The sequence below is a fragment of the Ovis canadensis genome, chromosome 1, assembly GCF_042477335.2.
Source record: "Ovis canadensis isolate MfBH-ARS-UI-01 breed Bighorn chromosome 1, ARS-UI_OviCan_v2, whole genome shotgun sequence".
Lineage (NCBI taxonomy): Eukaryota > Metazoa > Chordata > Mammalia > Artiodactyla > Bovidae > Ovis > Ovis canadensis.
The window spans coordinates 120,081,274-120,102,511 of NC_091245.1; the positions used below are offsets into that span (position 1 = coordinate 120,081,274).

The 21,238-nt window shown below is 39.7% G+C and overlaps 1 protein-coding gene across 4 annotated transcripts in view; it reads left to right on the plus strand.

The window, feature by feature from the left end:
- The window catches only part of MAEL (maelstrom spermatogenic transposon silencer), a 74,347-nt gene extending 59,383 nt beyond the window's left edge, over positions 1-14,964 (plus strand). For all 4 annotated transcript variants that reach the window (XM_069547938.1, XM_069547920.1, XM_069547928.1 and 1 more), the window contains 4 exons: positions 9,982-10,044; positions 10,553-10,685; positions 13,831-13,906; positions 14,434-14,964. In XM_069547938.1, coding sequence (XP_069404039.1) covers positions 9,982-10,044; positions 10,553-10,685; positions 13,831-13,906; positions 14,434-14,621 — 460 coding nt within the window. In that variant the 3' untranslated portion in view covers positions 14,622-14,964. The remainder of the gene's footprint in view (positions 1-9,981; positions 10,045-10,552; positions 10,686-13,830; positions 13,907-14,433) is intronic.
- The last annotated feature ends 6,274 nt before the right edge of the window (positions 14,965-21,238 follow it).

Sequence of the window (21,238 nt, forward strand, 5' to 3'; positions counted from 1 at the left end):
ATAATATTTTTAATTGCTTTCACTTAAAATATAATCTCCAATGGAAAATGTGTATATTAAGTAGGTGCTCTTGGGAATTAAAATCTGAACAAGGGGCAAAATTAACTGGAAACTTAAAATTTCTTGATTCTGCATGGGCGTGTGAGAACTAGATTTAGTTTTGTTTTGTTTGTTTCTTACTGGAGTATAGTTTACTTACAATGTTGAGTTTCATGTGTACAACATGGTGATACAGTTATAGATACGTGTATCTATTCTTCTTCAGATTCTGTTTCCCATATAAATTATTACAGAGTATTGAGTAGAATTTCCTGTGCTATACAGTAGGTCCTCCTTGGTTCTCTCTCTGATACATAATAGTGTGTATGTGTGAATAGTGTGAATGTATTCTCACATTCTGGGTGTTGTCTTTTTGCCTTGTTTATGACTTCCTTTGCTGTGCAGAAGCTTTTAGGTTTCATTAGGTCCCAGTTCATTTTTGTTTTTATTTTCTTTATGAGGTGGGTCAGAAGAGAGATTGCTGTGATTTTTATGTCGGAGTTGTTCTACCTGTGTTTTCCTCTAATCCTAGCCTTCTAATTTATCCCTCCACCCTCACCTTTCCCCTTAGGTAATTGTAAGTTTATTTTCTAGCTCCGTGTGTCTGTTTTTGTTTTATAAATAAGTACATTTAAAAAATTTTTTTAGATTGCACATATGCTTATATGGGCAAATGTCATATAATATTTGTCTTTCTCTGGCCTGCTTCACTTGATATGATAATATCTAGGCATCCATGTTACTGCAAATGGCATCATGTCATTCTTTATGGCTGAGTAATGTTTCATTGTGTGTATATCACATCTTCTTTGTCCATTTCTCTGTTAATGGACATTCAGGTTGCTTCTGTGTCTTCGCTGTTGGAAATAGTGCTGCAGTGAACATTGGGGTACATGTATCTTTCTGAAATATCGTTTTCTCTAGAAACATGCCCAGGAGTGGGATTGTAGGATCGTATGGTAGGTCTGTCTCTAGCGTTTCTAAGGAACCTCCATCCTCTTCTCCAACGTGGTTATACCAACTTACATTCCCCACCAACAGTGTATGAGCGTTCCCTTTTCTCCACCCCTCTCCAGCATTCATTGTTTGTAGAAGTTTTGATGATGGCCATTCTGACCAGTGTGAGGTGAAACCCCTTCATAGTTTTGCTTTGCATTTCTCCAGTAGTTAGTGATATTGAGCATCTTTTAATGTGTTTGTTAGCCATCTTTATGTCTTCTTTGGAGAACTTTCTGTTTAGGTCTTCTGCCCATTTTTTTTATTAGGTTGTTTGGTTTTGATACTGAACTTGCAAGAGGTGTTTGATATTTTAAAGATTAATCCCTTGTTGGTTGCTTTGTTTGCAAATATTTTCTCACATTCTGGGTGTTGTCTTTTTGTCTTGTTTATGATTTTCTTTGCTGTGCAAAAGCTTTTAGGTTTCATTAGGTCCCAGTTCATTTTTGTTTTATTTTCTTTATGAGGTGGGTCAGAAGAGAGATTGCTGTGATTTTTATGTCAGAGTTGTTCTACTTGTGTTTTCCTCTGAGTTTTATGATAGTTGGTCTTACATTGAGGTCTTTAATCCATTTTAATTTATTTTTATATATGATGTTAGAGAATGTTCTAATTTCATTTCCTTTACATTCCAGTTTTCCCAGCACCTCTCAATGAAGAGACTGTTTTTTCCATTATATATTTTTATCTCCTTGAGTTCAGTTGCTCAATCGTGTCTGACCCTTTGTGACCCCATGGACTGCAGCACGCCAGGCCTCCCTGTCTATCACCAACTCCCAGAGTTTACTCAAACTCCTGTACACTGAGTCGGTGATGCCATCCAACCGTCTCATCCTCTGTCGTCCCCTTCTCCTCCTTCCTTCAGTCTTTCCCAGCATCAGGGTCTTTTCCGAATGAGTCAGTTCTTCACCCTCAGGTGGCCAAACTATTGGAGTTTCAGTTTCAGCATCAGTCCTTCCAATGAATATTCAGGACTGATCTCCTTTAGGATGGACTGGTTGGATCTCCTTGCAGTCCAAGGGACTCTCAACAGTCTTCTCCAACACCACAGTTCAAAAGCATCAATTCTTCGGTGCTCAGCTTCCTCTATAGTCCAACTCTCGCAACCATACATGACTACGGGAAAAACCATAGCATTGGCTAGACGGATCTTTGCTGGCAAAATAATGTCTCTGCTTTTTAATATGCTATCTAGGTTGGTCCTAATTTTTCTTCCAAAGAGCAAGCGTCTTTTAATTTCATGGCTGCAGTCACCATCTACAGTGATTTTAGAGCCCCCCAAAATAAAGTCTTGTCACTGTTTCTACTGTTTTCCCATTTGTTTGCCATGAAGTGATGGGACCAGATGCCATGATACTAGTTTTCTGAATGTTGAGTTTTAAGCAAACTTTTTCACTCTCCTCTTTCACTTTCATCAAGAGACTCTTCAGTTCCTCCTCTTTGCTCTGCCACAAGGGTGGTGTCATCTGCATATATGAGGTTACTGTTTCTTCTCCCTGCAATCTTGATTCCAGCTTGTGCTTCATCCAGCCCGGCATTTCTCATGATGTACTCTGCATATAAGTTAAACACACAGAGTGACAGTATACAGCCTGACGTATTCCTTTCCCGATTTGGAACCAATCTGTTCCACGTCCAGTTCTAACTGTTGTTTCTTGACCTGCACTCAGATTTCTTAGGAGGCCGGTTAGGTGGACTGGTACTCCCATCTCTGTAAGAACTTTCCACAGTTTATTGTGTTCCATACAGTCAAAGGCTTTGGCATAGTCAATAAAGCAGAAATAGATGTTTTTCTGGAAGTCTCTTGCTTTTTCGATGATCCAGCAAATGTTGGCAATTTGATCCCTGGTTCCTCTGCCTTCTCTAAATCCAGCCTGAACATCTGGAAGTTCATAGTTCATGTACTGTTGAAGCCTGGCCTGGAGAACTTTGAGCATTACTTTACTACAGTGTGAGATGAGTGCAGTTGTACGGTAGTTTGAACATTCTTTGGTATTTCCTTTCTTTGGGATTGAAATGAAAACTGACCTTCTCCAGTCCTGTGGCCACTGCTGAGTTTTCCAGATTTGCAGGTATATTGAGTGCAGTACTTTCACAGCATCATCTTTTAGGATATGAAACAGCTCAGCTGGAATTGCATCACCTCCACTAGCTTTGTTCATAGTGATACTTCCTAAGGTCCGCTTGACTTCACATTCCAGGATGTCTGGCTCTAGGTGAGTGATCACACCATCGTGATTATCTGGGTCATGAAGATCTTTTTTGTACAGTTCTTCTGTGTATTCTTTCCACCTCTTCTTAATACCTTCTGCTACTGTTAGGTCCATACCATTTCTGTCCTTTATTGTGCCCATCATTGCATGAAATGCTCCCTTGGTATTTCTAATTTTCTTGAAGAGATATCTAGTCTTTCCCATTCTATTGTTTTCCTCTATTTCTTTGCACTGATCACTGAGGAAGGCTTTCTTATCTCTCCTTGCTATTCTTTGGAACTCTCCATTTAGATGGGTGTATCTTTCATATTCTCCTTTGCCTTTCACTTCTCTTCTTTTCATAGCTATTTGTAAGGGCTCCTCAGACAACCATTTTGCTTTATGCATTTCTTTTTCTTGGGGATGGTCTTGATCACTGCTTCCTGTACAGTGTTACACACCTCCATCCATAGTTCATCAGGCATTCTATCATATCTAATCCCTTGAATCTGTGTCACTTCCACTGTATAATTGTAAGGGATTAGATTTGGGTCATACCTGAATGGTTTAGTGGGTTTCCCTACCTTGTTCAATTTAAGTCTGAATTTGATGATAAGGAGTTCATGATCTGAGCCACAGTCAGCTCCTGGTCTTGTTTTTGCTGACTGTATAGAGATTCTCCATCTTTGGCTGCAAAGAATATAATCAATCTGATTTCAGTGTTGACCATCTGTTGATGTCCATGTGTGGAGTCTTCTGTGTTGTTGGAAGAGGATGTTTGCTATGACCAGTGCGCTTTCTTGGCAGAATTCTATTAGCCTTTGCTCTACTTCATTCTGTACTCCAGGTATTTCTTAACTTCCTACGTTTTCATTCCAGTTCCCTATGATGAAAAGGACATCTTTTTGGGGTGTTAGTTCTAGAAAGTCTTGTAGGTCTTCATAGAGCTGTTCAACTTCAGCTTCTTTAGCATTACTGGTTGGGGCATAGACTTGGATTACTGTGATATTGAATGGTTTGCCTTGGAAACGAACAGAGATCATTCTGTCATTTTTGAGACTGCATCCAACTACTGCATTTTAGACTCTTGTTGACCATGATGACTACTCCATTTCTTCTAAGGGTTTCTTGCCCACAGTAGTAGATACAATAGTTATCTGAGTTAAATTCACCCATTCCAGTCCATTTTAGTTCATTGATTACTAAAATGTAGATGTTCACTCTTGCCATCTCCTGTTGGACCACTTCCAGTTTGCCTTGATTCATGGACCTGATGTTCCAGGTTCCTATGCGATATTGCTCTTCACAGCATCGGACCTTGCTTCTATCACCAGTCACATCCAGAACTGGGTGTTGTTTTTGCTTTGGCTCCATCTCTTCATTCTTTCTGGAGTTATTTCTCCATTGATCTTCAGTAGCTTATTGGGTACCTGCTGAGCTGGGGAGTTCATCTTTCCGTGTCCTGTCTTTTTGCCTTTTCATACTGTTCATGGGGTTCTCAAGGTATACTGTTCATGGGGTTCTTTTTTGCCTCCTGCAATCAATCCTAGGTGTGTGGGTTTATTTCTGGGCTTTCTATCCTGTTCAGTGATCTGTACCTCTCTACTTGCGCCATTTATTGTTCTTGTTATTGTTCGGTCACTAAGTCATGTCCAACTCTATGCACTCCCATGGACTGCAGCACACCAGGTGTCCCTGTCCTTCACTGTCTCCCAGAGTTTGCTCAAACCCATGTCCATTGAGTCAGTGATGCCATCCAACCATCTCATCCTGTTTCTGTTTCTCCTCTTGCCCTCAATCTTCCCCAGAATCAGGGTCTTTCCAGTGAGTTGATTCTTCACATCAGGTGCCCAAAGTATTGGAGCTTTAGCATATTCAAGGTTGATTTCCTTTAGGGTTGACTGGTTTGATCTCCTTGATGTCTAAGGGACTCTCCAAGGGTCTTCTCCAGTACCACAGTTCAAAAGCATCGATTCTTCAGCAGTCAGCCTTCCTTATGGTCCAACTCTCACATCCATACATGACTACTGGAAAAACCATAGCTTTGACCAGATGGACCTTTGTCAGCAAAGTGGTTTCTCTGCTTTTTAATACACTGTCTAGGTTTGTTGTAGCTATTCTTCCTGAGAGCAAGGATCTTGTAATTTTGTGGCTGCAGTCACCATCTGCAGTGATTTGGAGCCCAAGAAAATAAAATCTGTCATTGTTTCCACTGTTTTCCCATCTATTTGGCATGAAGTGATGGGACCAGGTGCCATGATCGTTGTTTTTGCATGTTGAGTTTTAAGCCAGCTTTTTCACTCTGCTCTTTCACCTTCATCAAGAGGCTCTTCAGTTCCTCTTCACTTTCTGCTGTTAAAGTAGTATCATCTGCACACCTGAGGTTGATATTTCTCCCAGCAATCTTAATTCCAGGTGGTGATTCATCCACCTGAGCATTTTGCAGGATGTACTCTGCTTTGTTAGTTAAATCAGCAGGGTGACAATATGCAGCCTTTGCATAGCCCTTTTCTAATTTGGAACCAGTCCGTTGTTCCATGTTCAGTTCTACCTGTTGCTTCTTTTTGTGTGTACAAGTTTCTCAGGCATGTAATGTGGACTGAGATTCCCATCTCATTAAGAATATTCCAGTTTGTTGTGATACATACAGTCAAAGGCTTTAGCATAGTCAGAGAAGCAGAAGTAGGTGTTTTTTTTTTTTTTAATTCCCTTGCTTTTTCTATGATCCAGAGTATGTTGGCAGTTTGAAATCTGATTCCTCTGCCTTTTCTAGATCAGCTTATACATCTGGAAGTTCTCAGTTCATGTACTCTTGAAGTCTAGCTTGAAGGATTTTGAGCATAATCTAGCTGGCATGTAAAATGAGTACAATTGTACAGTAATTGTACATTCTTTGGCATTGCCTTCTTTGGGATTGGAATGAAAATTGACATTTTCCAATCCCAGGGCACTGCGGAGTTTTCCAAATTTGCTGTTATAATGAGTGCAGCACTTTCAGAACATCATCTTTAAGGATTTGAAATAGCTTAGCTGGAAATGCATCACCTCCACTAGCTTTGTTCATTATAATGCTTTCTAAGGCCCACTTGACTTCACACTCCAGGATGTCTAGCTCTAGGTGAGTGATCACACCATCATAGTTATCTGGGTCATTAAGAGCTTTTTTGTACAGATCTTCCGTGTAGTCCTACCACCTCTTCTTAATCTCTTCTGCTTCTGTTAGGTCCTTGCCATTTTTGTCCTTTATTGTACCCATGTTTTCATGAAATGTTCCCCTTTGCATGAAATGTCTCCATTTTGCTTAAAGAGATCTCTAGTCTTTCCCATTCTGTTATTTTTCTCTATTTCTTTGCATCGCTTACTTAAGAAGGCTTTCTTATATCTCCTTACTATTCTCTGGAACTCTGCATTCAGTTGGGTATATTTTTCCCTTTCTCCTTTGCCTTTCACTTCTTTTCTCAGCTATTTGTAAGGCCTCCTCAGACAACCATTTTGCCTTTTTGCATTTCTTTTTCTTGGGAATGGTTTTGGTCACCACCTCCTGTACAATGTCATGAACCTCCATCCATAGTTCTTCAGGCCCTCTTCTACCAAATCTGGTCCCTTGAGTCTGTTAATCACCTCCACTGTATAAACATAGGGATTTGATTTAGGTCATACCTGAATATCTTACTGGTTCCCCCTACTTTATTCAGCTTGAGCCTGAATTTTGCTGTAAGGAGCTTATGATCTGAACCATAGCCAGCTCCAGGCCTTGTTTTTGCTGACTGTATAGAACTTCTCCATCTTTGGCTACAAAGAATACAATCAGTCTGATGTCAGTATTGACCATCTGGTGATGTCCGTGTGTGGAATTGCCTCTTGTGTTGCTAGAAAAGAGTGTTTTCTATGACCAGTGTGTTCTTTTGGCAAAACCCTGTTAGCCTTTGCCCTGCTTCATTTTATACTCCAAGGTCAAACTTGTCTGTAATTCCAGGTATCTCGTGGCTTCCTTCTTTCACACTCCAGTCCTCTATGATGAAAGGACACCTTTTTTGGTGTTTCAGTAGGTACTGTAGGCCATCATAGAACTGTTCAGCTTCAGCTTCTTCAGCATCAGTGATTGGGTCATTGACTTGAACAACAGACTGGTTCCAAATAGGAAAAGGAGTACATCCAGGCTGTATATTGTCACCCTGCTTATTTAACTTATATGCAGAGTACATCATGAGAAACACTGGGCTGAAAGAAGCACAAGCTGGAATCAAGATTGCTGGGAGAAATATCAATAATCTCAGATATGCAGATGACACCACTCTTATGGCAGAAACTGAATAGGAGCTAAAAAGCTCAAGAGGAGAGTGAAAAAGTTGACTTCAAGCTCAACATTCAGAAAACGAAGATCATGGCATCTGGTCCCATCACTTCATGGGGAATTGATGGGGAAGCAGTGGAAACAGTGTCAGACTTTATTTTTTTGGGCTCCAAAATCATTGCAGATGGTGATTGCAGCCATGAAATTAAAAAACGCTCACTCCTTGGAAGAAAAGTTATGACCAACCTAGATAGCATATTGAAAAGCAGAGCTATTACTTTGCCAACAAAGGTCCATCTAGTCCAGGCTATGGTTTTTCCAGTGTTCATGTATGGATGTGAGAGTTGGACTAAAGAAAGCTGAGCGCCGAAGAATTGTTGCTTTTGAACTTGGTGTTGGAGAAGACTCTAGAGAGTCCCTTGGACTGCAAGGAGATCCAACCAATCCATCCTAAAGGAGATCAGTCCTGGGTGTTCTTTGGAAGGACTGATGCTGAAGCTAAAACTCCACTACTTAGGCCACCTCATGCAAAGAGTTGACTCATTGGAAAAGACCCTGATTCTGGGAAAGATTGAAGGCAGGAGGAGAAGGGGATGACAGAGGATGAGATGGTTGGATGGCATCACCGACTCGATGGACATGAGTTTGAGTAAACTTTGGGAGTTGGCGATGGACAGGGAGGCCTGGCGTGCTGCAATTCATGGGGTCGCAAAGAGTTGGACACGACTGAGCAACTGGACTGAACTGAACTGTGATCTTGAATGGTTTGCCTTGGAAGTGAGCTGAGATCATTCTAACATTTTTGAGATGACACCCAAGTACTGCATTTTGGACTCCTTTGTTGACTGTGAGGGCTACTCCATTCCTTTAAGGGATTCTTGCCCACAGTTTTAGATATAATGATCATCTGAATTAAATTCACGTGTTCCCTTCCATTTTAGTTTACTGCTCTCTAAAACGTCAGTGTTCAGTTTTGCCATCTTCTGTTTGACCACATTCATTTCATCTTGACTCATGGACCTAACATTTCAGGTTCCTATGCATTATTGTTCTTCATAGCATCAGACTTTACTTGTGCCACCAGACGCATCCACCACTCGTCATTGTTTCTGCTTTGGCTCCGCCTCTTCATTCCTTCTGGAGCTATTGCTCCACTCTTCTCCAGTAGCATATAAGGCACCTACCAAGCTGGGGCGTTCATCTCTCAGGGTCATATCTTTTGCCTTTTCATACCATTCATGAAGAGTGTAGCTTTATAGTATAGTCTGAAGTCAAGGAACCTTATATCTCCAGCTCTGTTTTTCTCTCTGGATTGCTTTGGTTATTTGGGGTCTTTTTTATTTCCATAAATTGTAAGTCTTTTGTTCTTGATCTTCCATTGGTGATTTGGCAGGGATTGTGTTGAATCAGTAGACTGAGGTGGTATTTTGACAATATTGATTCCTCCAGTCCAGTAACATGGTTTATCTTTCTGTTTGTTGCTGTCATCTTTAGATTTTTTAATCAGTGTCTTCTAGTTTTTGAACTTCAGTCCTTTTCCCTACTTAGGTAGGTTTATTTTTAGGTATTCTTTATTCTTTTTGATGTAATGATAAATGGGATTGTTTCCTTCTCCTTATCTTTAGTGGTTAGTAGATAGACATGCAGTACTTACTGTTTACCATGTTTATAATTTTTAAATGGAGATTCATGCTAAGTTCAGGCAAGCCTCCTATTGGATTGGCCAAACAGTTTGTTCATCTTTAAGAAAGCCCCAAACAAACTTTTTGGCCAACCCAGTATTATGCAGATAGTGCTGTTCTGAGTCTCAATAGACTTTGGCACTCAGGGGAAAGATATATGCAGGTTTATAGTGGTTCTTGTGTGTATGTTGTTCATTTTAACATCACTGCCTGAAGTCTTCACTCAAACATCCACCTTTCAGTCATACCTTCCCTGCCTAACTTAACCTAAAATGTCAGCCTTCTGTAGCATTTTATATCACCTTTTTGTTTTTTTTTCCTTCTTAGAACTTACCATCTAACTTAGTATATGTTATGCCTACATATCTTTAATCTGACTTCCCCATTAGAAAGTAAGTTTTATGTGCCTAAGTGTGTTTCATTCAATGCTGTATCCCTAATGCCTAGAACAAGCCTGGTAAGTAGTATATATTCAGTAAATGCTTGTTTTATGAATGCATGCTAACCATAGTCATTAAATGGCTCCTGAACTCTCATTTTATTTCAAGGTAAAATTTGTCTCTTATAGTTGTATGTTGTTTGCAATATATCATGAATTTGCATCTGAGGAAGTGATGTAAACTTGTTTTTTAAAAAATCTATTTTTGTATGTTAAATTTGAAATTTTAGTATTTGAGTAATAATTGAAATCATTTAAGAAAAACTGACAGCAAGTAAGTTTGAAATTTGGCACATGAAAGCTCGTTAGATCAGGATATTAAAGTCTTTTTTTGTACAGGTGCAAGTGGCATGAAGAAAATGATATTCTCTTCTGTGCTTTAGCTGTTTGCAAGAAAATTGCGTAAGTTAGGAGTCTTCATAATACTCTAATCCGCATTGAATTCTTTGCAACTTTCCTTGTTGTTGCTTTGACACATAGGATGCATCACTCTTCACCTCGGTTTCTACAGTTCCTTTTTAAAACAAACGCTTGTTAAAATCATGTTACTTTTATTATCACTGTCACTACGTGTTGGTTGTAGTTACCACCTGAGCAATTTGACTGACCCTTCAGAGGCACTTAAGCTGAATTTTTCCTTCTAGGATTCCTGTTCTGGTAATCTTTACCTTTATTCCTGTTCTCTTAAAGCGGGGCTGATACTATATTTGCTAATCAAAGTATTGCTTTCCACTGATGTCCAGTTTTATATGTGCTGCTACCAATTCCCATTTATTCAAATCTCTAATTTCTTTTTTCTCAGATTTACAATATCTCTCACATACTTTGTTAGAAATTTTTAAAATGTGACTGTTTTTTAAATAAATTAGATAAGATTCTGAAAATGAACCTTTTGAATTCCTTTTTAAAGGTACTGCATCAGTAATTCTCTAGCCACTCTCTTTGGAATCCAGCTCACAGAGGCTCATGTTCCACTTCACGATTACGAGGCCAGCAATAGTGTGACACCTAAAATGGTTGTGTTGGATGCAGGGCGTTACCAGGTAAGGAGCTGACTCTGGTTGCTGTTAGTCTCTTAAGTCCCGCTCAGCGTGGTCCTGGTCCATAACAGGTAACGAGCTTTCCTTTTTTGGTTCTCTCTTCTCTTAAACCTTTTTTTAATCCTTCATGGAATGTCAGTTTTTAATCCAGTTGGATTTTGCATCAGATCCTTTTCTTTCCTGGTATGTTTTTTCTTTCTGTGGGACATTTGGCATTAGTCTTTATACAAAACACGTTCAAACATTTATTCAAAAAAATTATATGATATACATTTTTGAAATAGATATTTTAAATACAAGACCTGATTCAGGATTTGATTAGAGGCTAATATAATTTCCCTACCACCTCTCTTCCCTCCTTGCTATTTACTTACTCATAGGCCTTGCTATACTACTGAGAGCATAGCAGTTAAGAGTATGGGCTCTCTCGTTAGAATTCCTGAATTTCACTTCAGGCATGGTTTTTCTGCTACATATAGGCTGTGTGACTGAGTTATTTGAATTTCCTTTGCTGATTTCTTATCTGTAGAACAATAATAATAATAAGGGCTAGTAGTTGTAGGGTTGAATGTGGCAGTATAGGAAAGTACTAAGAATTCTGCCTTAGAATATAGTAGATAATAAGTATTATTATTTTAAAATAATAAAATAGTGAAAGGGGAACCCCAAAATGGAATGAATGATTGATACAAATAACTATTAGTGTCAATCTCAAAGGCACTACTTATGCTTAGCAAAAGCAGCAGTCTCAAAAGGTTATATACTGTATGATTCCATTTATGTGACATTCTTGAAAATACAAATGATAATGATGGACATGTCAGTGGCTCCCAGGGGGTGAGGGAGGGTGTGTCTATAAAGGGATAGTGTGAGGAAGGCTTTTGAGGTGATAGGATGGCTCTGTCTCCTAATTGCAGTGGTGGTTTCACAAATCTCTTTGTTAAAACTCAGAAATGTAAACCCCCCTAAAAGTCTGTCTTAGTCATGTGATAATTATAAAATCTGGACAAGACTGCTCTCTCTGTGTATTGTTAACCCTTAGCGCCGTGATTCTTCACTACGGCCCATTTTTGTGCCGTTCAGGAGACATTTGGCAACACTTAGAGACATTTCTGGTTGTTATAGCTGGGAATGGGGTGCTGCTGGAATCTAGTAAGTAGATACCAGTAAGCCTGCTAAACGCCTGATAATGTACAGTGAAAGAAAGAGAAAGTCGCTCAGCTGTGTCTGACTCTTTGCGACCCCATGGACTATAGTCCATGAAATTCTCCAGGCCGAAATACTGGAGTGGGTAGCCTTTCCCTTCTCTAGGGGATCTTCCCAATCCAGGCATCAAACCCAGATCTCCTGCATTGCAGGCAGATTCTTTGCCAGCTGAGCCACAAGAGACAGGACAGCCTTCTAAACAAAATATTACTTAGCCTAAAAATGTCAGTAGTATCCAGGATGAGAAGCCCTGCCTTAGCCCCGTCACCGCCGTCTGTGCTGAGACTACCAGGTTTAGTCTCACTGTCCCCCCTTCCATTGTTAGCATCAGTCACTATGCGAGCTCAGGACACCTAGAGCCTCACTCATTTCCCAGACTCATCTTACTAGGCCGATGTCTTCTCAACCTCAGTTATCAACAAAATCTTGTATCGTCAGCCTCCTCTGGGGAAGGCCTGTTTTCCTCCTTGATTCTAGCTAAAACGTGACTGTCCTCTAAAGACACTACTTCCCTGTTAGCTCTTGAAAATGGCGACATTTCCCCCCCCTCATTTATTGTGGGCCTAGATTTGAGGTAGTTGTCCTTATTTAACTTTGTGGCCTCCAGACTTCCTAACCTAACTTCTCCCTAAAACCCCTAGGCTTTGAATCTCATGCCATTCAGGCTGATAGCCCCTTTTTGGAGTCCGTAGGCCCCTGAGTTGGACATCTCCATTCTTAGAGCAACATTGAGTCAGAAGATAAAACAGTATTGCTGTCAGAATTCTTGATTTCAGTTTCCCCATAGATCTTTCTAACAGCCTGGTATTTCAGTTCCTTGACTTTCCCTTCTCCAGTGGTGCCATCTCCTGCCATCCGTCAAATATATCCACTCCCATGATGATAGTCTAGGTCCCAGTGGCATCTTCCCACAGTCTCAATTTCAAGCATCCTGCCCTCCGACTACCACTTCTTTCTCTGGTACCTCAGTGCCAAGCTCTTTCACCTTGACTGAGACCTTCTATGTCCCCACTCTTCGGAAGCCCTCCTTCGCAGGGTCACTGCGTTGCACAACTCTGGGGGTGCCATTCACACGTGGACAGTGCTGCACCTTGTACCTTTCTCTCTCCTCACCTTGCCCTTCACCTCCTTCCTTCCCTGTTTAGATTCCTTGCTGTTATTTCCACTCACTTGCACTGTCAACTCCATTGGCCTTTCATTCTTCATCATAGTTGGTTAATAAACACCAACCCAGATTAAATCAGCTTTTTACCTACTCTGTTCTTATACATTTGAAAAGAAACTACCATACTGACTGGTATTATTTAATATCTATCAGCACCAACTTCAAATGAGCAGTGCGTGGCAGTTGTCCATTTCTCTGGTTTGATTAATCTTCCTCTCTCCTAGACAGTTATTTCACACCTTTTCTCACTTCAAGCTTCCATCACCTCTTCCTTCATCCTTGTTCTAGCTGTTGCTCCTATCCCCTCCTTCTCTGAGAAAATAGAAGCAATCGAGAGGTTTTCCATGTATTCCTACCATTGCATTCACCATATACTCTGCTTTAATGCATGAATTGTCTGTGTTTTTATCTAAGGCCGATCCCTTTATTTCTATATATCTCATTCTCTTACCTACCTAAGGACATGGCTCTAAAGATTTTATACTGTTTCCTTCATCACTAAGGTTTCTTTCTGTTCTGAGTCATTCTTAATAGGAAACATTGTATGGTTTCATATTTAAAAATAAAAACCCTTTTTTATGCTGTAATTTCCCTCTTGAAGATTTCCTTCTGCTTTCCTTTTTATAACAGTACTCCTCAAAAGTTGATCAGACATTAGAAAGTGGGTTTTAGTTTGTATTTAAGGAGTAATTTGAAGTAGATGATCCAATAATAAGAAATAAATGTTTCCCACTGTTTTTTTTGTTTGTTTGTTTGTTCCTTGGTTTTTACTTATAGAAGCTAAGGGTTGAGAGTCCAGGATTCTCTCATTTCAGCTCTTCTAATGAAGAACAAAGATCAAACACACCCACTGGTAAGCATCTTATGTTTAATAAGGCACCTCAAAGTTAGGGTCTTTCTAAGATCCCAGGGTGTGGTATTTAAACAGATGCTCCAGATTGGCTTTAGGACATAAGAATCTTGAATTGGGAATTTGACTTGTCAAAAGCATTTCATTTGCATATGTGTGGCTTTTTATCACTTTGATAAAATTTAACTTTTCAGAATTTTGTTCAGGGCATTTAAAATAAAGCCTGTTACTCTGGTAGCAGCTGTTTTATAGTTTTGATGTGAGGGTGTCTTTGGGGAAATGGGAAAGTTTAAAAAAGCTAGTGACATGAATTTTCAAATGGTCCCTGAAAACCTTCAGTTAAGGTTTCCAGGACTTAAAAAGAATGTTCAGCCTTTTGGCATTTACTCTAAGAATTATCTCCCCTTTTGATGATCTGTTTAATCATGGTTTAGTGAAAGGTGTGCAGAAGGATGAATCAATTGAGGAAGCTGTTTATAATAAAACTGTAAAATTGCTACATTTCTTTTCTTGTATTTTTAATATCCTAGGTGACTACCCATCTGGGGTGAAAATCCCTGGCCAAAACAGCAGTGTTCGGGGAAGAGGGATTACCCGCTTACTAGAGAGCATCTCCAGTTCCTCCAGCAATATCCATAAGTTGTCCAACTGTGAGACTTCAGTCTCACCTTACACATCCCCAAAACACGGATACAAATCTTTTTCTTCCTTATCTTAATGATGGTACATTTCAATTTCTGAAAAAATAATAGGGCAACTTTTCTTCTGCCTATAGTCATATACTAAACAGATGACATCATGATAAATGTCATTACTATAAAAACTACTTAATTTGTAAGGAAATTCTGTTTCACGGATTAAAAATAATTGTGGTTGGAGAAGATCTTGGCATTTTTGCTTTTCTCTTTAGGGCTTGTTCTACTTTCTGACTGTATTATGGGAATACCATTAAAGTTTTGAGTCCTGTAATAAAACCAGCATTTTAAGAGTTGTGCTTTGGGGAATGTTATATTTTTGTATCTTTTCCTCCACAATAAAGGTATTGAATATCTGTTATGAAAGATTTTTAAATAGTTGTATTTCTTTCCGTTATGACATGTGGAATGGTACTCTTGAGACCAGCTCTTTTCATTGCAAATATCTAAAAAAATTAGTCTTTAACAAAAATACTTTCTCTGGTTAAAGTCTTTGAAACATGCTGACTTTGGCAAAAGTCATTTGAAGAATGAGAAACCAAAAGGAGATTATGTGATTTTCCGCAAATCATATGGCTGGATAGTGACCAGATTGCAGATTTACTTGACCGCAAAGCCTTCTGCACCTTCCAAGCAGATATATTTTGAGTCAAGAATTTGGCCTGTGTGGCTCATGTTTTCTACTTGGGCTATTATATAGCCCTGGAGTAGAAGAGATACAGTAACCCCCTTTTCTTGCAACCATAGTAAGACCATAGATGGCAGTGGCAGAAACAGCAATCTAATTTAGGTCTGTTTGACTCAAAACCCAGGAGAATTACTTGGACTCGGGTTTTTCTTAATAGCCGTATTCTCCTTTACTACTGAATACCTACATTGTGGAGATACACACACACACATTTACAGAAATACACACACACATCTTGTAAAGTTCTTAATAACCACTCTGAAGAAGGTCGTACTTCCATTCCATCTTACACACACAGGTGGCACAGTGGTAAAGAATCTGCCTGCCAGTGCAAGAAACAAAAGAGATGCAGGTTTGATCCCGGGGTTGGGAAGATCCCCTGGAGAAGGAAATGGCAACCCACTCCAGTATACTTGCCTGGAAAACTCTATGGACCGAGGAGCCTGGTGGGCTACAGTCCATGGAGCCTCAAAGAGTCAGACACGACTGAGTGAGAGCACACACATGCCAACTCAGAGATTCAGGTCATGTAGCTACTCTGTGGAAAAAAGGTTAACCATGTCTGCCTCCAAAGACCGTGTTACTCATATCTTCACTGTCTTTACCTCCTTTTCTTCTGTCTCTGATATCAGATCCTTAAGGAACAGGATTGAATTTTTATATGTTGCATTTCCTACTAGCAGATTGGTTTTTAAATCTTTATAAGCTATGAGACCATTTTATCTCTCTTCCAAATCAGCATGACAGTAACTGAATTCAGTCGCTCAGTCGTGGCTGACTCTCTGTGACCCCATGGACTGCAGGGCGCCTGGCCTCCCTGCCTGTCACCATCTCCCAGAGCTCGCTCACACTCAGGTCCACTGAATTAGGGAGCCATCCGACCTCCTTGTCCTCTCCCCTCTTCTCCTGCCTTCAGTCTTTCCCAGCATCAGGGTCTTTTCCAAGGAGTAGGCTCTTCTCATCAAGTTGTCAAAGTATTGGAGCTTCAGCATCAGCTTCCAGTGAATATTCAGGGTTGACTTCTTTAGAATTGACTGCTTTACTCTCCTTGCAGTTCAAGGGACTTTCAGGAGTCCTCTCCAAACCCATAATTTGAAAGTGTCAGTTCTTCGCTGCTCAGACTTCTTTATGGTCCAACTCTCAGATCCATACATGACTACTGGAAAAACCGTAGCTTTGACTAGGTGGACCTCTGTTGGCAAAGTAATGTCACTGTTTTTTAATACGTTGTGTAAGTTGGTCATAGCTTTGCTTCCAAGGGGCAAACGTCTTTTAATTTCATGGCTGCAGTCACAATCCACAATGATTTTGGAGCCCAAGAAAATAAAAGCTGTCACTGTTTGCATTGTTTCACTATCCATTTGTCATGAAGTGATGGGACCAGATGCCATGATCTTCGTGCTTTAAATGTTCAGATTTAAATCAGCTTTTTCACTCTCTTCTTTCACCTTCATCAAGAGGCTCTTTAGTTCCTTCACTTTCTGCCATAAGGGTGGTGTCATGTGCATATCTGAGGTTATTGATATTTCTTAATCTTGATTCCAGCTTGTGCTTTATCCAGCCTGGCATTTCTCATGATGTACTCTGCATATAAGTTAAATAAGCAGGGTGACAGTATATAGCTTTGACATACTCATTTTGCAGTTTGTAACTGGTCCATTGTTCCATGTCCAGTTCTAACTATTGGATTCTTGATGTGCATACAGATTTCTCAGGAGTCAGGTAAGGTGGTCTGGTATTCCCATCTCTTTAAGAATTTTCCACAGTTTGTTGTGATCCACACAGTGAAAGGCTTTATTGTAGTCAATGAAGCAGAAGTACGTGTTTTTCTGGAATTATCTTGCTTTTTCTGTAATCCGAAGGATGTTGGCAATTTGATCTCTGATTCCTCTGCCTTTTCTAAATCCATCTTGTATATCTAGAGGTTCTGGGTTCATGTACTGTTGAAGCCTAGCTTGGAGGATTTTGAGCATTACTTCACCGGCATGTGAAGTGAGTGCAATTTTGCAGTAGTTTGAACATACTTTGGCATTGCCCTTTGGGATTGAAATGAAAACTGACCTTTTACAGTCCTGTGGCCACTGCTGAATTTTCCAAATTTGCTTGGATACTAAGTGCAGCACTTTTAACAGCATCATCTTTTAGGATTTGAAATAGCTCAGCTGGAATTCCATCACTTCCACTAGCTTTTGTTCATAGTGATGCTAAGGCCCACTTGACTTCACACTTTCCAGGATGTCTGGCTCGAGGTAAATGATCACACCATTGTGTTTGTCTGTGTCATTAAGGTCTTTTTTGTATAGTCTTCTGTGTTTTCTTACAACCTCTTCTTAATCTCTTCTGTTAGGTCCATATCATTTCTGTCCTTTATTGAGCCCATATTTGTATGACATGTTCCCTTGGTATCTCTAATTTTCTTAAAGAGATCTCTAGTCTTTCCCATTCTGTTGTTTTCCTCTATTTCTTTGCATTGTTCACTTTAGGAAGAATTTTTTATCACTCTTTGCTATTCTTTGGAATTCTGCATTCAGATGGGTTTATCTTTGCTTTTCTCCTTTGTCTTTTACTTCTTTTCTCAGTTATTTGTAAGGCCTCCTCAGACAAGCATTTTGCTTCTTACACTTCTTTTTCTTGGGAATGGTTCTGACCACTGCTTCCTGTAAATATTACGAACCTCTATCCATAGTTTTTCAGGCACTCAATCTATCATATCTAACTCTTTGAATAATCACGATGGTGTGATCACTCACCTAGAGCCAGACATCCTGGAATGGGAAGTCAAGTGAGCCTTAAGAAGCATCACTAAGAACAGAGCTAGTGGAGGTGATGGAATTCCAGTTGAGCTATTTCAAATCCTGGAAAATGATGCTGTGAAAGTGCTGCACTCAATATGCCAGCAAATTTGGGAAACTCAGCAGTGGTCACAGGACTAGAAAGAGTCAGTTTTCATTCCAATCCCAAAGAAAGGCAATGCCAGAGAATGCTCAAACTACCACGTAATTGCACTCATCTCACATGCTAGTCGGAGAAGGCAATGGCAACCCACTCCAGTACCCTTGCCTGGAAAAATCCCCTGGACGGAGGAGCCTTGTAGGCTGCAGTCCATAGGGTCGCTAAGAGTCAGACACAACTGAGCGTCTTCACTTTCACTTTTCACTTTCATGCATTGGAGAAGGAAATGGCAAACCACTTCGGTGTTCTTGCCGGGAGAATCCTAGGGACAGGGGAACCTTGTAGGCTGCCATCTATGGGGTTGCAGAATTGGACACAACTGAAGCGACTTAACAGCAACAGCAATAGCACACACTGGTAAAGTAATGTTCAAAATTCTCCAAGCCAGTCTTCACCAATGTGTGAACCGTGAAATTCCAGATATTCAAGCTGGTTTTAGAAAAGGCAAAGGAACCAGAGATCATATTGCCAACATCTGCTGGATCATCAAAAAAGCAAGAGAGTTCCAGAAAAACATCTATTTCTGCTTTATTGACTATGCCAAAGCCTTTGACTATGTGGATCACAATAAACTGGAAAATTCTGAAAGTGATGGGAATACCAGACCACCTGACCTGCTTCTTGAGAAACCTGTATGCAGGTCAGGAAGCCACAGTTAGAACTGGACATGGAACAACAGACTGGTTCCAAATAGGAAAAGGAGTACATCAAGGCTGTATATTGTCACCTTATTTATTTAACTTTATGCAGAGTACATCATGGGAAACGCTGGGCTGGAAGAAACACAAGCTGGGATCAAGACTGCCAGGAGAAATATCAATCACCTCAGATATGCAGATGACACCACCCTTATGGCAGAAAGTGAAGAGGAACTAAAAGGCCTCTTGATGAAAGTGAAAGAGGAGAATGAAAATTTTGGCTTAAAGCTCAACATTCAGAAAACGAAGATCATGGCATCTGGTCCCATCACTTCATGGGAAATAGATGGGGCAACAGTGGAAACAGTGTCAGACTTTTTTGGGGGGGCTCCAAAATCACTGCAGATGGTGACTGCAGCCATGAAATCAAAAGACTCTTACTCCTTTGAAGAAAAGTTATGACCAACCTAGATAGCATATTCAAAAGCAGAGACATTACTTTGCCAACAAAGGTCCGTCTAGTCAAGGCTATGGTTTTTCCTGTGGTCATGAATGGATGTGAGAGTTGGACTGTGAAGAAGGCTGAGCGCCGAAGAATTGATGCTTTTGAACTGTGGTGTTGGAGAAGACTCTTGAAGAGTCCCTTGGACTGCAAGGAGACCCAACCAGTCCATCCTAAAGGAGATCAGTCTTGAGTGTTCATTGGAAGGACTGATGTTGAAGCTGAAACTCCAATACTTTGGCCACCTGATGCAAAGAGCTGACTCATTGGAAAAGACCCTGATGCTGGGAAAGATTGAAGCCAGGAGGAGAAGGGGACGAAATAGTATGAGTTGGTTGGATGGCATCACTGACTCAATGGACACGGGTTTAGGTAAACTCCGGGAGTTGGTGATGGACAGCAATGCCTGATGTGCTGCGGGTTGTGGGGTCGCAAATAATCGGACACGGCTGAGTGACTGAACTGAACTGAACCCCTTGAATCTATTTGTCACTTCCACTATATAATGACAGTAATTGGGTTGCTGAAAAAAAAATATCTTTGTTGAAGACCAATGGACTGTATTCATCAGGGTCTATTTATGTAGTTCTGTTCCACTGATTTAATTGTGTATTATTTCAGTAGCACAAGTGTTTTATTACTGTAGCTTTATAGTAAACCTTGAAGTAGGATAGTGTGTCTTCCAACTTTGGAGTTGTATTGAATCTATATTTTCTATTGAGTTGGCTGGGTCTTTTGCTTCTCCATATATAGTTAAAAATCAGTTTGTTGATATTCACAAAATAACTTACTGGGATTTTGAGAGGAATCGAACAGAATCTGTAGATCAATGTTGGTAAGAACTGCCCTTTTGACAATATTGAGTGTTCCTATCTGTGAACATGGAATCTCTCTACATTAATTTAGTTCCATCAGAATGTTATATTTTTCTTCATATCTTGTACACATTTTTCTAGACATATATCTAAGCTATTTCATTTTTGGGGTACTAATGAAATAAATTTTTTAATATTTAGAGAGTTTTTACAGGAATTTTATTATTTTAAATTTTTATTGAAGCATAGTTGATTTACAATGTATTAGTTTCTGCTGTACAACAGTGAATCAGTTACACTAATAAGTATATCTACTTTTTACTTAGATTATTTCCCCAGGTCATTACAGAGTACTGAGTAGAGTTCCCTGTACTATACAGTAGATCCTTATTAGTTATGTGCAAATGTCAATCCCAATTTACCATTCCACTTTCCCCCTGGTAACCATAAGTTTGTTTTCTATATCCTTATTGGAGCTTTAGATTCAGAGCAAAATCTAGAGGAAGCTACAGAGATTTCCCATATACCTTGTATCCCCATACATGTATAACTTTCCCCGCATTAGCAACATGCCCTGGTTACAATTAATGAATCTAAAGTACACAGACATATAGTCATCCAAGGTCCATAGTTTACCTGAGGATTCACTCTTAGCAGTGTATAACCTGAGTTTGGACAAATGTAAAATGACACATATATACCCATCATTATGATACAGAGTATTTTCACTACCTTAAAGTTCTCTGTGCTCTGCTGGTAATGTGTCTTTAACTTCAAATTCCACTTGTTCATTACTGGTATATAGGAAAACGATTTTTTGTATGTTAACCTTGTCTCCTGCAACCTTGTCATAATCATGAGTTTATAATTAAACTGAGTTTTTTGGTCAATTCTTTTGAGTTTTCCGCATAGGTTGTTATGTCATCTGTGAACAAAAATAATTTTGTTTCTTCCCTTTCTGATATCTGTACCTTTAATTTCCTTTTCATATCTTATTGACATCCAAATAAATGGTCTTATTCTGATGACATGAGTATCAAAGCTA